The 15,035-nt window shown below is 36.0% G+C and overlaps 3 protein-coding genes and 1 long non-coding RNA gene across 7 annotated transcripts in view; 2 read left to right on the top strand and 2 right to left on the bottom strand.

Moving 5' to 3' along the window:
- The first annotated feature begins 39 nt into the window (after positions 1-39).
- Positions 40-1,540, top strand: LOC107272450 (protein singles bar). Its single transcript, XM_025089733.1, has 5 exons — positions 40-434; positions 638-826; positions 907-1,089; positions 1,174-1,314; positions 1,400-1,540. The coding sequence occupies exons 2-5, from the start codon at positions 677-679 to the stop codon at positions 1,475-1,477; spliced, it is 552 nt and encodes a 183-aa protein (XP_024945501.1). The 5' UTR covers positions 40-434; positions 638-676; the 3' UTR covers positions 1,478-1,540.
- On the bottom strand, positions 989-3,890 carry LOC107272457. Of its 3 annotated transcripts, none has more exons than XR_003061214.1 (6): positions 3,686-3,890; positions 3,469-3,574; positions 2,838-3,377; positions 2,601-2,782; positions 1,390-2,508; positions 989-1,309 (listed from the first exon to the last, which is right to left on the bottom strand). It is a non-coding gene; the product is annotated as an uncharacterized LOC107272457 (long non-coding RNA). The 3 variants fall into 3 exon arrangements; XR_003061215.1 differs by having other exon boundaries at positions 989-1,297; XR_001538946.2 differs by lacking the exon at positions 3,469-3,574 and having other exon boundaries at positions 991-1,309.
- On the top strand, positions 3,249-9,244 carry LOC107272456. Of its 2 annotated transcripts, XM_015749628.2 has the most exons (4): positions 3,249-3,386; positions 6,271-6,412; positions 6,484-6,667; positions 9,111-9,244. In XM_015749628.2, the coding sequence occupies exons 1-3, from the start codon at positions 3,338-3,340 to the stop codon at positions 6,629-6,631; spliced, it is 339 nt and encodes a 112-aa protein (XP_015605114.1). In that variant the 5' UTR covers positions 3,249-3,337; the 3' UTR covers positions 6,632-6,667; positions 9,111-9,244. The 2 variants fall into 2 exon arrangements, with proteins under 2 accessions (XP_015605114.1, XP_015605112.1); XM_015749626.2 differs by lacking the exon at positions 9,111-9,244 and having other exon boundaries at positions 6,484-7,796.
- LOC107272441 (CAD protein) overlaps positions 8,982-15,035 on the bottom strand; it is a 20,235-nt gene continuing 14,181 nt past the window's right edge. The window contains exons 13-24 of the mRNA XM_015749603.2: positions 14,069-14,317; positions 13,134-13,385; positions 12,887-13,051; positions 12,438-12,599; positions 12,201-12,372; positions 12,004-12,119; positions 10,671-11,429; positions 10,450-10,591; positions 10,299-10,369; positions 10,044-10,222; positions 9,667-9,871; positions 8,982-9,293 (exon numbers count right to left, since the gene is read on the bottom strand). Of these exons, the coding sequence (XP_015605089.1) occupies positions 9,096-9,293; positions 9,667-9,871; positions 10,044-10,222; positions 10,299-10,369; positions 10,450-10,591; positions 10,671-11,429; positions 12,004-12,119; positions 12,201-12,372; positions 12,438-12,599; positions 12,887-13,051; positions 13,134-13,385; positions 14,069-14,317 (2,670 nt within the window). The 3' untranslated portion in view covers positions 8,982-9,095. The remainder of the gene's footprint in view (positions 9,294-9,666; positions 9,872-10,043; positions 10,223-10,298; positions 10,370-10,449; positions 10,592-10,670; positions 11,430-12,003; positions 12,120-12,200; positions 12,373-12,437; positions 12,600-12,886; positions 13,052-13,133; positions 13,386-14,068; positions 14,318-15,035) is intronic.

The following is a 15,035-nucleotide window of genomic DNA, read 5'->3' as shown; positions in this document are numbered from 1 at the left end:
ATATCATAAACGAAATGCAATTTCTATGTTGAATATTAAACGATACCAATGATCTTAACATTTTTTATTATTTTTTTATTTCCATCTGCATTGCCCGCCATAATATCCTGCCGGCGCGTGCCAGAAATAGACGTTCCCTCATTTTATATATGCTACGCAGGGGGTGCAACGACACGCGTGCATCGTGTATGCATCCACGAAAAGACCAAGGGAGAAGTCAGTTCATTTTAAAGTCTGAAAGATCACAGACGTGTAGCGTATATCCAATATAAGTGCAGTCTGATGCAGTGCAATTTCAATAAAAATTTGATCTTACAATAAACGTCGGGCATCAATAAAAATTGCATATAATCTTTATTTTCGATAAAATAAATATATTTTGAACAGTCTGACGAAAGGTGAACGTACGCACGTATCTGCGCTGTTAGAAATAGGTATAATCGACTATGAAAAAAAATTATCAAATTATAATAAACGAAATACAGATCTGTACAATAACTTGTGACAGACATACATTAAACTGTACGAAATTTTTAAACAAAGAATACACACAAATATCACACAAAGGAACAAACCCATTAGGTAAATGCATACCGGAAGTATCTTAATTAACGTATAGGTTTAACGAACCCACTAGGCCCCGACGGGTTTCATTAGATAAACGAAGGAATTGAGAATGGGCAGAAGCAGTACTGGACCGGTGATCAGAATGTCTTCCGGAAGTCACGGTGCAGGTGGGATCGAGTGTTGCTTTTGCAGATGCTGCACGTGCATTCATATTGAATTTTTGAAAACGTCACCAGGAATAATCAAGATAAGCGAAACGGTAATTTATTGAAATAAACAAATAATACTCTTGCCACGTGTACAGGTCGTTTCAATATATTTTTTCTATATTCACTTCAGATTATTAGCGGTCTTATTCAAAGTCTACTTATCAATTACGGACTTAGGTACAGTTCCACCATTGGCTCAGCGTTTGAAGGTTCGCTCACAACGGCTTCCGCCTGTTTCCTCACTTCCTCTGTGCTTCTTGCTTGCTATGTTATTTCGGAGAAATCCTACAGGCTGGTTCGATCGTCGCTTTTCGTGAGTGAAATGTTATCTTGACTTTTCCTTGTTATCAGCTTGAAACACTGATGTGATATTTTTTGGCTCCCTTTGCTCTAACAGGAACTGATGTTCAACGCTCTGGCATGCTTTCTCTATATGAGCTCAGCGTCGTATTTGGCTTTTTCAACAAAAATGTTTCTTTGGGCTCAGTATCTCTTGACTCCTGGTTACGACGTTTATCCCGCTATGACAGCAGCTTATGTGAGTATATCATTAATTAAATTAGTTCTTTAATTAATTTTATAATTATCACCATTTATTTTTTCCATCGTTTACTTTGTTACAGCTACTCAGTGGCGTAGTCGGATTGTTACACGGTGCTGATGCGTATTTCTCATATATTCATTACAGAGGTGGAAGATAATCGAATTTATTAATTTTTAACCTGTAAAAATACTAGTAAGATAAACGGCAGTGTATATTAATCTTTTGGCACAAGCGGTAGTAATTTCATGATAAGCGTATTAGATTTTTCAATTTTATTCTTATTCTACAATTATTTATAGCCGTAATTCAATGATGGATGTGCCATGTTGTTCTATATTTAAAAAGCATTTAGTTGGAGTCTCTTAATGTTAGTAGACACCCCACGTGCTTACTTCTGGGTTAAGAAACTTGATAGGGAGTATATTTATATATGTATAATTATTGGCAGGTTCGTAAAATGAATAAATAAAGTGCCTATCGATTCATCAAACGTAGAAATACATATATTTAAATTGATAACCAGTGATATCGATCGTTGTTGTAGTTGACGAACTTTTGAAAAAGTAAAACCTATTTATTAATAGATGCAATCGTACTTTTGAAAACCTCTTGAATTTTTAAATATTAAAATTGACGATTATCGAAGAAATGTATTTTATGAGTTCACCATATGAATTGAACAATGGAATCGTAAAATTATTTTTTTTAATCGTTTCTTCTCCGGTAGCTCCAGTCGTATAATGGCAATTATAAGATGTTTTGTACCAGTTATCGAATTTGAGAGCCAAGTCAACATTGCCAATTAACAAGCAGAGATTAAATCCAACATCTACTCTGAGAACTGACAGGTTTCAGTGTTTCGAGTGTATGGCTATAATTAAAAATTAAAAAATTCATGGTACCGATTGGTCTAGACGATTGTACGGTATAATCCTAATGTAAGTAATGCATATCACGTGGACTCAATTCTTAACAGCATAACAGTCGATTTATACGTCAACTTGGTAGACAGCACGAGTAACGTCCTGGACAGGAAATTAATCGTAAGCCGCCATGAGCAGTTTCAGTTTGTAGCCACTGAAACTTTGATGATTGAATTATTTAAGTGGCCATTGAGCCAAATCGAGCAGCATTTTGCACAGGCTCCGACACTAGATCCTCAACTTATCCCAATAGCCCAACTGCGTTCTGTAGAAAAAATAATCATACATACCAACCCAACTAAGCAAAAAAAATTGTAAAATATATTTTAGAAATTTTTTAAAATATATTCAGTTCACCGTTACAGGCTAATCCGTACGTAAAGTTCTCAGGCAAACCCAACGGACACTCAGAATTCTGCTTTCATTCACGGCTCGGCCCAGCCCCTTTTGGGTCATATTTTTCATTTGTTTAGGTACTGCCTTCCTGAATTCCACTATGACTCCCAGTTTCTAGCTGGTCCGAAGACCTCGATAATGCACTGTAAGGATTTTCATTAGGACTGTACAAAAATGTGTCTCCGTCTCAATACGTACCACCTAGTCTACCTGCATGGTGAATGGAAATGGAAATGGGAATGGGAAGCAATGTCGACTTGACCGTCAGAGACTTCAGCTCTCACTTCGTTTCTCCTCTACTCTGTTCTCGATACTCTTCGGAGCCACTGTAGGAACTCGTGTAGAACAGCAAAAGCCACGACGGAAAGAGAACAGCCATATGACCGACAGTGCACGGCCAGATTCCGAACCGGTTAATTCGTTATAAAATATATAAGACCGAGGAATAGTTGAAGAGAAAATAACATTAATTCAACACAAAAAAGAAAAAGTGAATTGAAAAAAGAATTTGAGAAAAAGTGGAACGTGTATTGATTCAAGTGTTAATTAAACGCTAAATAATATTATGTGAAATAACATACGACGTTGTTAAAAAAAAGTGTGCGGATATTTCGTCAATTTTAATTTATTCCAGTTTTACTTTTAAAATATCTTACCTTAGTTTCTACCGATCGGTCAAGATCGTCAAGTTTAAAACGATGGACAGAAACGGCAGTGTTAACGGCAGTATGGTTAATTCTATTAAAGGTATACATTTTATTATTTTTTATATCGCCTAAAGCCATTATCAATATTTTCATTTGTCGTTGACTATTTTACTCATTTTTACCGACAGTCGGCATAATGCTTCTTTCAATGAAATACGACCACTTTTTCTTGACTACAGTACGAATATAAAATTTCGACAAAATGGAATTTGACTTTTCCCTGACTCCCTAAAAATCGTTAACGACGATCATAGAGCGATATAATTATTTTATCTAGAAACAGTCACATATAATCTAGAACAGAGAAAACCAAAGCAGTAATCTTTCAAATGATATTACCATATATTGAGGTAAGGATATCCAGTTGTAATTTAAACTAAGGTTAGTCGAATCTCACAACCACCACGGAAGTCAATAATCGTACAAAAATTCACAATGCAATACTCCGGCAAAATCTTGGTGTCGTAATTGGTCGTTCATTATTTTTTTCTAAATAAAATTTCGTTTGAACGTTCATAAACACCTCACAGAATCGTGCAGTTATGTAAGTCTTTTGTATTCAGAAAAATCATACAGCCACGTTCACTCGCGTTTACACGCGATGCATCACAGGCTTGGGTCACGTTCGTATGTGTTTCGTTTCGTTCTGGCTCGGAAAATTTACAACGTACGAAATCGGAAACCTATCCTACGTATCTGTTCAACGTCGTACACGCCTCTCTTCTACAATTTCCCATAACGATCGGTACGATTTTCATTTAGCGAACCTAACCCCTTTCTCTCGGTACCTGACAAACATCGATACCAACACCTTTTCTTCACTTCACGAGTACGAGAAACCTTTCTCTCAATAACTGACACAGCCTAGTACACTTTTAGATCGGAAAGAAAGTAACTATTGGTAATAACAAAATCATCGTATTTTTTTTCTACCAAATCACAGGGTATAGTGCGACATAGAAATATTTAGAAAATTTTCAAAGTATTCATAATCCAATTTAATACGTTATAATCATATTGATTTTTATTTGGAGATCGTTTATGAAGTCTCGTGTGTACTGCTCTTAGTTATTATGATTATTACGTATGCCACGTTAGCTAGTATGTTGACGATTGGTATTAGAAAAATGCGGAGTCGTATTTTATCATAGCCACTGACGTTCATACGCAGCGATTAACATACGCGAGGCGTGACTGAGTCGATGCACTCTTAATGCATATTAGTATATTCCACGGGAGTCGGTGTATGGTATTAATTAACGTTTTGGTATTAACGTTAATATAGCGATATAAATAATTTAAGGAATTTTTGAACAATTTTTTCCTTTTTATTATGAGAATTGCCATGTACAGTGGATCAATGTTGATGATTCATTTGCGTGATAATTAATCATTGGCTAATATTTCTGATACAGCAACGTACACCAGTTGGACGGTACAGTCCGAGTAGAAAAAATTTCAAACGAAATGCACGCTGCAATGACGTCAGAACCGTTTTGAACGACTGCTGGAAATGATCAGTTTCCGCAAGTGTCCTAAACCAGACGACTTCCTGTCGGGACTTAGAGTCTAAGCTCGATGGTGGCGTACGTGCAGCTGGCCATGCCAGGATGATCCTCAGGAAGGATCAAAATTATTCGATGACGTCAATAACGTCGAAATCGGCTGATTGAAAAATTTCCTCATACAATTTTCATGGTCACTTTACATACCACTAACGTCATACCTTCTACTATGGTGTGTGATTTTTTATTTTCTATGGGGTAAGATGAACTACCCATAAAATAATGAAGCTGCCCAGGTTTAAAAAATATATATATAATCATATATTAATTTTACACTGATTTTATATGATTCATATATTTCTTAAACTGGGCAAAAAATCATGAAATATTTTTAGTATTGCTCTGACTGTATTATTTCCCTAAGGGGTACCTCCTATCCTACCTAACTTTATATATGTATAACTTACTATTCGTGAAAGATAAAGAAATTATATATCACATTAACTACTGGACTAAAAACATATATATGTTAGAGGTAAAGTCCCGATTTTATTTTCATGCGAAGATTGATAAGGTATCGTTCAGCGTCGTCTTTGATCATTCTGATTAATTGGATCATCCAGTATCAGAAGTATGTCGTACCGATAAGAAATTTTATTCTATGAAAGCCGATATAGAATATGACAAAAAATTTAAGTCGAGCCAGAATCATAATTGCACTATTACTTGAGACGTATTATATTAATGAAATATGCTATACTTACTGTAGGACATGTATGGTATAGTACCTTAATGTTATATTTACCTGATAGATACTGATAGTATCTTATGTATTATATTAATTAAATATGCTATACTTGCTGTGGGACATGTATGGTACAGTACCGTAATGTTATATTTACCTGATAGATACTGATAGTATCTTATGTATTATATTAATGAAATATGCTATACTTACTGTAGGACATGTATGGTATAGTACCTTAATGTTATATTTACCTGATAGATACTGATAGTATCTTATGTATTATATTAATGAAATATGCTATACTTACTGTAGAACATGTGCGGTGTAGTACCATAATGTAATATTTACCTGGGAGACACTGATAGTATCTTATGGTAGGCAAATAAGAGCGAATAATAACAGCTAGCGAAATGAAATGCGATTGTTACGAAGTTATTTTATATAACAGAAATTGCAACAGACTTTCTATTTCGCACTGCATTTAGATACAGGATGAACGATAGATTTAATATTTTTAATTGACATAAAAACATAAATATGATGTAGTATCGTTACTTGCTAAAAAAATATTCCTAAAATTCGCATATATTGGCATAATTTGTACATCAATTACATTCGTACTTGATTTGAGAATTTATATGGATTGTTTTTTATTTTACATTCCATTTCAGATGTGTCATGGTCAACCACTGAGCTGCCCCTGACACCTGAAGAGGAGGAGGCCATAGGGACTTTGGTAGTCATCGTCCTTGGTATCATAGTCGCAATAATTGTTTTATTCTCAATGGGAATATTTATCGACTGCCGACACCAGTATGTATTCAAAATTGCACATTGCACTTTTACCTAAATGGTGCTCGTGATAAATCAATCATATGTTGCAGAAAGAAGAATTCCGGGGTCAAACGAAAATTTAAACTCAAGATTCCACCAACGGGACGCAAAAGACGCAGCGATCGCAAATCATTGGCGTCCGATATGTGTCCTATAGGAACGATGGATTGCGATCTACAAAGAGATGCTATTGTCTGATAGTTCGTATTGTACGATATCGCATATAGATTATCTGTATCCTTTATCGAAATTCGTTAATTATATGAGACACGGAACTTCCATTATCTTCAAGTTTCATTGTTGCTATTATTGTCTGATGCTGTGATCATTTATGCACTTTATTTTTCATAATTGTGAATTTATATTATTTTTGTTTTATGTATTTTTTTGTTATTTTGTGATTTCATAGGTCAGTTACTATTTACTATACTAGTCCCATATACGTAAGGGATTTTATATAAACGTGTGGATTACATAATTATTTATTTTTTATTTAGTGGTACGCTGGCGACATTACCGTGGGAAAGTGAAAAATACTAATTACCCCTTCATTAGGCGCGGAGGGTTCTGAAGATCTGACTTCTCATTGTCCTCGCCATCGATAAAATAATTTTTGTTCCGTGCTGCCATCTTGTGATAACGATGAATGAGCAAACTGTTAATCCTTGTGTGGGATGTACGGACAATAATAGTTTTCAGCGTAGACTTCTATATTTGTATTTAAGATGAAAATATTGCATTAACATGCCCAATGAAGGGTTAATTAATTGAAGGGACGCACGAATGAATTAGCACCATTTTAATGAATCACGTAGTATCTGATTGCGAGAATGTATATTTTTGAGTGAAGGTTTTTTGTCGTTGAAACCATTTTGAATGACAATTTTTCCACGAATTGTCATTTTTTATCTGCAATCTGTAAAATCCAGATTTATTATTATTATTATTATTATTATTATTATCATCATCGATATTATTATTATAGCAATACATTTTACATGCTCAATTACTTAAATTTATTTAGATTTAGTTACAGAACGATACGTATTGATACATTTATAAGACTAATACCTGTACCGTGATTAATGCCATTACTGATCGTAATTAACTAATGATAATTAAATAATTACCTGCGTATTTTACTGGCGTCTATATAAATTACGAAAATGTTATTTACATATAGTCGATGATACAGCTAGTCTTTCCCACAGGCAAGTTCGCCTCAGCATTGAGATACGATTTGATATAATTTATGTTTGACACTGTACAGGTATAATTATAGATTGTTATACGTGGTATTAAGAGAAAGGTGCAAGTAGCATATAAAATCGCCGGAGGAATAAATCTCTATGAAAAGAAGAAACGAATGGCTTTTATTGTGTTTCATTCAATTAATATAACGATGGTATGAAGATTGAGAAGATTGAAAATGACAGATTTGAAGACACATATAAAGGTTAAAAAGATGATAAAAGGTCAGATGAAAAGGTCATACGATTTAGATCCCTCCGATATCGATCGAAATGATCGGGGTATTGCTCACGCGCAACAACAGTAACATAAAAATACGAGCTTTCGCAATACTATCTTTTAGGAGAAAAACAATCTTACTTAAAACGACTTTCACGTTGTGCAAGGATTCGGTAACAAATTTTCGCATGCGCGTCTGTTAGATAATTTATGGTTTCTGGGATCATTCGTAACTACAACAAAAAATACAATGAAATTGCTGAATCAATCAATACGATTACACACTTTGTACATGACTAATAACATTTGATATTATCGCATTTAGTTCTTACTCGTTAGTACACTAACTGTATTACTCATAGGACTATATTACATGTGAAATTTTGAGGAGTTGATGAGTAGAGTCGAAGTTTGATTTGTATTAATAATATCAAATGTGCCTAATACGTCAATGTGATCGTTAGCTCTCTCATATGTCCGTTTTTTTTTATCATAAAACACAACCAGCGTAGAATTATCGTTTTACCACGTTAGCAAACAGGCAATGCGCATTCCTACAAACGATATCTAATCAAGGAAATGAATAAAAGGAGAATGAAAAAGCTGTCAAGCACGTACCAGCTGATTGGAAGGACGACGTTGCTGCACTCCTTGTAACGTTACGGTTATTAAGCAATTGGTATGGTACTCAAGGTCCAATGTACTTCAGCATAAAGCATAGCTTTTACAATGCATTGTAGATAAGTGAAATTATTACATATCTTATTGAATAAAAAAATACTGTAGAAAGTAATTTTGGCGTATATACAGAGTGTATCAGTTAAGATGCAGGTTGGCGGTTTGCGGTGCACGATTTTAAAAATCTGACGTGACAACCATGTTTGGAAGCAGCAGGAAGGAAGCATCTACAATAGTTCCGAGAAATCCCGCTAAGGGGTGTAAATATTTCCCTTATTACGTATATTATCATTAAGAACTTCTATTTCATATCTATTCTTTTTTCTTGATCTAATCCTTTTACATTTAAATATTTTATAGTACCCATATTATTATGAAAAGGACAGTATAATACGCATTGTATTTTTGGAATCTGTATTTTCTTAATTGGTCACATCATGCCTTACTTAAGTATTCATCACTTATTTATATAGTATAGATAAAAAATTGATGCAAATAGATACTCTATTATTCCTTAACTACGTCCCAGCACCATTGCTAACAGCGCCATTCGGACGTATACACCGCACTCTGCTTGACGGAAATAGGCAGCTCTAGGGTCTGTATCGAAATCAGCGCTGATTTCGAAGACTCGAGGAAGAGGATGCATCACGACCATCTTCCTTTTGGCACGTGTCATTATCTGTGGCGTCACTACGAAATGGCCGCAGACCTTAACAGAAACAAAAACAAAAAATGAATTAGAATACTGCTAAAAGGATTATCAAATTTTAGAAGCAGATTTGTACAGATTTGTAAAAATAGGCTCGATACTTAATATCTTAGCGTAATATCAATCATAATTAATTAAATGTCATTATATAGTTGTATATTGAGTTAGATGATGATTTAAGATTTATAATAAGTATCCTCGGGAATCTTTGATTGTCACAATAACATCCGAATTGATGATCCTTCGACTACGACCAGCTTGTAATTTCTGTATCATTCAGTCATTGCGATTATCTTGTGCAAACAAATATGGGATAATTAAATTCACCAATAGGTTCACTAGTATTGGACTCACGTGGAATTTAAGAACGTACCTTAGTGTATTCCTCTTGCGAGGCAAAGCGTTCCCGTTGTATGCGTGTCATGTACAGAACGTCGGTATCCGGAAGGACGTCTTCAAGACTTGTGAATTTCTCTTGTGAAATTCCGCGTTTCGCCACGTAGTTTATCACGTGATCTGGCATCTCTAGTCCCGGTGGACTCACGTAACGCAATTGTACGTTGTAAAGAGTAAGCAATCTGAAAGTGGGTAAAAAATTGTTTATTTTTTTTAATTATAATTAAACAATCACATTACCTGTATTTCTAAAACTATTGTAACGTTACGCAAGAACAAATTCATTTGAAATTTGCGGATGGTCATTTCGGAGTTTATCAAATTACTTACTTACTTCCGAATAGATTTACTAACCTGGCTAAGGAGTGAACTGTTCTACCGTGTCGAAGGTCACCAACCATAGTTATAGTAAGTCCATTAACGGTACCGATTTCTTCACGAATCGTAAACACGTCAAGGAGGGCCTGGGTAGGGTGTTCCCCAACGCCATCGCCGGCATTCACCAATGGCTTCCTGCAGTGTTGTGCAGCTCGCTTTATAAATAATTATTAATAATACAATACATTGAAAAATACATTCTGAATCTTATAGTTGGGTGTATCCACTTACTGCTACTGCCCCAGGTTCAGGATGTCTAAGGACAACGACATCAGCATAGCCAGCCATAACAGCCACAGAATCTGCATGAAAATAATTGAATTGTTAAATGAATTACAAAATAAATGTTTATCGTGCATTCAAGAGCGACGAGGTCACTGACCTTCCAGAGTTTCACCCTTTTTGACAGACGAAGTGGTACCATCCATATAAATAACGCGACCTCCTAAACGTTGCATCGCAGCAGAAAAACTGCAAGAGGTGCGCGTACTGACTTCGTAGAAAATGGAAGCCATGACTTTTCCCTGAAGAAAAAAGTGTCATTAATTCCTAAAGAAAAATTGTGGACCGAATTAGGAAATTGATTTACGATTAAAAAATCACCCTTAGTATATGATCCAAAGGTCGATCCTTCTGCACGTAAACGCGAAGCGTTTGAGCAAAATTGAAGATATCGTTAAGTTGCTCCTTGCTAAAAATATCAACAGAAAGTATATGATGCCCAGCCAATCCGTGAGTAGCATTCACATGAGGAGTCGGAGGAAGCGGTGGAACAAAAAGATTAGGATTGCTGTCGCTCTTAGAGCGAATGGCGTTTGTGAGTAGTAATGGCGATAAGGATCGTTGGCCGTAATTCGTTCTCAAGTATTCTTTAGACTCGCCTTCCAAAGTAAAGTGAACGTTAGACTTGTGATGCGGTGGTTGCAATATATGATTGTAATCGAGAAATTCCTTCTGATCCAAATCATAAACATCATCTCTACCCGAATGCCCATATTTTTCATCACTTGGCCACCAGTCATCTTGAGCCGAATTTGGTCGACTTCCAGCAACGATTTCAATGCCAGGCGGATGCGACGTTGGCTGATGCTTTGTTTTAGCTTGTATCTTTCGGACGTCACGTCCAAATCCAGGGCTCACCAGAACTTGACCTTCCACGTATGCAACTTCCCCCCTTAGAACCACTCTGTGTACGGAACCTCGAACTTTCATTCCTGCAAAGGGCGTCCACTTAGATTTTGTGAATGGTAACGCATCAGGAATGATCCACTCGTCATCGATATCAACCTCCACGTAGGTATTAGGTTGATCAGGAATGTTGAAGATACGCTTTGGATTCTTGTGAAACTTGTCTACGATATCCTGCAAGTAAAAAAGACAGCAGTTATGTAATTTACTGATAACCTAAAGTTAATTCACATTAGAAAGATTAGTTCCGGCCTTGTTTAGTTCTATACATTTTTTTGCTTCAATATCTCATGTCTATGGATGCCTATACTCTATCGAGAGACACTAGTCTTGATCAAATAGCTCGTTATCAAAGCACTACGATAAAAGGGTCTATAAAACTTAAACTTAATTTTGCGTACGGTTGATATGAGTATTCAAGGTAAATTAAGAAATGTGATTTTTCGTTCAAGTGATGACTAATAATCATAACTGCGATATCTTCAATATTTCTTTTTATCACTTTTAACTGGTAATTCTTCACTGATAACGTGTTTCCCTTTCTTTTCACTTCAAGTGATCAGGATTTAAGTACTTTTCACGACACTGAAAGATGAACAGAACATGAAAGTATCGTTACTCATTTCCGGTCGTCAACGGTAAACATATTATATGTGAGATTAGCAACTCGCTACGACGTTAACCCGATGAGGAATAATAATTCACATCCGTAATTCATGACGCATCTAAGTTTTATAATTGAATGTACCTCCATAGTGAGTTTGCCCTCATGCATCGCATTCAGTAGTAGTGGCAGTATAGTTTCCAAACCAGGGAAACCAGGTGGTGGATTCTTGCCTGATTTCTCGTCAACCGTGTGTGGCGCTATAATTGACATTGTATTATTTCTTATCAAAATATAATCAATAGTTACGGAATGATAACACTCGAGTACTATGGTATTACCGTGATCAGTAGCGAAGCAATCGATTAGGTTCAAGTTATCCCAGAGAGCCTGCTGGTCCTCTTTTGTTCCTAGAATGGGCCGTACCTGACCACGGCCGTGACCTATGCGCTCCAGGTCATCTTCACAAAGGAACAAATGATGAGGACACACTTCGCACGTCACTGGCATACCCTGTAAAAAATATAATAATTGAGCCTTATCATATAATACTTCGCAGACGGTTCAAGATAACGTACTTTTTCTTTGGCTGCAGCGATTATCTCGATTTCCTCTTTGCGAGATATGTGACAGACGTGGATGGGTCTGTTGTAGAAGCTGGCTAGTAGCAAAGCTGCTGCCATTGTTTGACTCTCGGCGTGCACGCAAATTGGATATTTTTTTGGCCACTTTTCAAAATGCTGAAAAACAAGCATTCTCACTTAACATTCATGAAATTTGAATAGCTAATACTAAGTCTGACAGGTATGAATGGACTATAATAAAATAATAAAAGATACATTTATTGTCAATGAATTTCCCCCTAGTCTATTGCGATGATCATATTCGTCATAATAATTTTGTCGAAGAAATTGCTATCAGCTACGCTACCCGATATTACAATTCCTCGAACGGGATTAAGTTAATATCGCAAGAGTCGTATTTGCGAGTAACACAACAAAAGTTAACGATGCATTTGGAACCGAACCTTAGACCAAATGCTGATGTTGGTCAACCGTAAAGTAGTGAACGTCTCATTAAGGTACATCTTCAAGGCTGCAGCTTTCGAAGCCAGTTCAAAAACTGTGCTGTAGTTGCTTGAGGACGCGCCGACAAAGAGGGCGTAATCACATCTGGCAAGTTTCTCAGCTCTCTGGAACGAACAAAATATCACAGTATATTTTTTTTTCAAAAAGTTCATACGCTGTTTTCAAATATTTCATCCACATTTCTACCTCCTTCACTACTGCAAACGAATCCTCATCCACGATGGCGGGATTCGTATTTGGCATTGCAAATATCGTCGTGACGCCACCAGCTAGCGCGGCAGCAGTACACGATGCGAAATCTTCCTTATACTCAGCACCAGGATCACGAACGTGAACGTGGACATCAATGAATCCTGGGAGTTTTATCAACGTCCTGGAGGTTATGCAATCCGTATGTGTTTTCATGGGCGGTGCACGTCTACCCAGGAGTCTTAATGCCTAGGGAATTAAATAATTAAAATAACCATTAATACTCATGGTTTCCAGATGGAAGCCGCATCCGTGCTAGGAGGCTCCTAGTCCTGATGATGCAGACTGAAACGTTTGCGGAACGTCTGCACGAAGCTGAACACGGACGCGGCTTCGATCCGAAAACCATGAGTATTAACGATAATCTTGGCTGCGAAACCCTAAAAGCTCAAATTAAAATAACTGATGTAATCAGATCTTCTCATGTAATCATAAAGCTAACGGTACAGTTTGCTCGTCAAAATTATTTTTCAATGAATGAAGAGTCCATATTAAAAATCTTACTAACAGAGTTATATTGGTGACTGATTGTGACATCAACATTGAAGATAATAAAGTATTTGCCTACCTACGAGAATTTTAACATTGTTAAGCGTTAATCTTGAAGATCTTGCGAGGCCAAGTATACTTGCTTCACTGTACGTAGATAATAATGATAAAAAGTATGTATTTCCGGAAATGGTACCTCGGATTTACAAAACGAGAACAAGCTCCAATATTTAAAAATGATTAAGTATACAATAAATCTGATTCTTTATAAATCATTTAACCCCCACCTCACTCCACCAGACTACCCAACCTCCTCGCGTAAAATACTCTGTATCCGAATTATTTATCGTCGCGTTCATCGAACCCACTAAATGTTGACTCACCTCCACAAGAAGTTTAGCGCACTTGACATCGGTCACCAAAGGCACTGAATAATCAACTGCAAGTCTTCTGGTACGATAACCATGAGTCATGAAACTGGAGACTCGTCGAACGCCGCCATTGCACATTGGCAAGTTAATGACGAGATCGAAATGTTTTTTAGAAAGAAAATCGCCCAGATGTCGTAATTCACTTGGACTCGAGTCTTCGTTAAGTTCAATATTATCAAATGTCCAATGTACAGGTTCAACCTGTAAAAAAATTTTATAGGTTAAATTTTTTATTTTAAATTATAAAATCCCCAAAAAAAAAATTTCCTTAATCGAATTTTGCGTCAGATATTTTTATTCGATTTGACAGTTACGACATTAATCAGAGGAACGGTATTAGGTGCTTTCGTCGAAATTAAGATTTCTTTTACATCAAAGATTAGATTAGAGTGAACATTAGGAATGGAGAAAGTGGATATAAAATGCGTTAATTAAAACAATAAAAAAAGGATACAATTAAAATTTTTCAAATCGCTGACACCTAAAATAAATCATATAAATATTTCGTATTGACGAAGCATCTTAAAAGCTTGGTGGAAAAAAAATTTTAATTTAATTACCAACACTGCGATTTCTACAAGCAACTGGTAGAATCTTATAGAGATTATACCTAGGCTTAATGCGTTTATCAGATAGACGCATTTTTACGTACGCGTCGCTGTTTCGATAATCTTATCTGTGACGTAGGGAACGTGTCTCGGATCTTCGATTATTCTTACGCGTAAATACAGATCATGATATACGAAGCCTAAACAACTACCACGTTAACATACCTGGTGCTTCGATTATCAGGAAGATTATTTCTGTAACATTCGTTGGAATAATAAATGATTTTCCAGGCACTGCGCCATACTTGTGAATCAAAGTATCTAATGCATGTTTTGATAACTGAAAATAATTAGTACCGAATCAATAAAAT

Source organism: Cephus cinctus, unplaced genomic scaffold, assembly GCF_000341935.2.
Source record: "Cephus cinctus unplaced genomic scaffold, Ccin1 Ccin1_scaffold1184, whole genome shotgun sequence".
NCBI classification, from domain to species: domain Eukaryota; kingdom Metazoa; phylum Arthropoda; class Insecta; order Hymenoptera; family Cephidae; genus Cephus; species Cephus cinctus.
The sequence above is the reverse complement of the archived record's forward strand: the minus strand, read 5'-3'. Positions and strand labels throughout refer to the sequence as shown.

Bases quoted from the DNA above. Each gene is read 5' to 3' on its own strand.
- LOC107272456 (XM_015749628.2), top strand. From the start codon at position 3,338: ATGGACAGAAACGGCAGTGTTAACGGCAGTATGGTTAATTCTATTAAA. The intron at 3,387-6,270 runs GTATACATTTTA...ATTCCATTTCAG, and splicing joins TATGGTTAATTCTATTAAAG to ATGTGTCATGGTCAACCACT. The intron at 6,413-6,483 runs GTATGTATTCAA...CATATGTTGCAG, and splicing joins TTTATCGACTGCCGACACCA to AAAGAAGAATTCCGGGGTCA.
- LOC107272450 (XM_025089733.1), top strand. From the start codon at position 677: ATGGGCAGAAGCAGTACTGGACCGGTGATCAGAATGTCTTCCGGAAGT. The intron at 1,090-1,173 runs GTGAGTGAAATG...TTGCTCTAACAG, and splicing joins TGGTTCGATCGTCGCTTTTC to GAACTGATGTTCAACGCTCT. The intron at 1,315-1,399 runs GTGAGTATATCA...ACTTTGTTACAG, and splicing joins CCGCTATGACAGCAGCTTAT to CTACTCAGTGGCGTAGTCGG.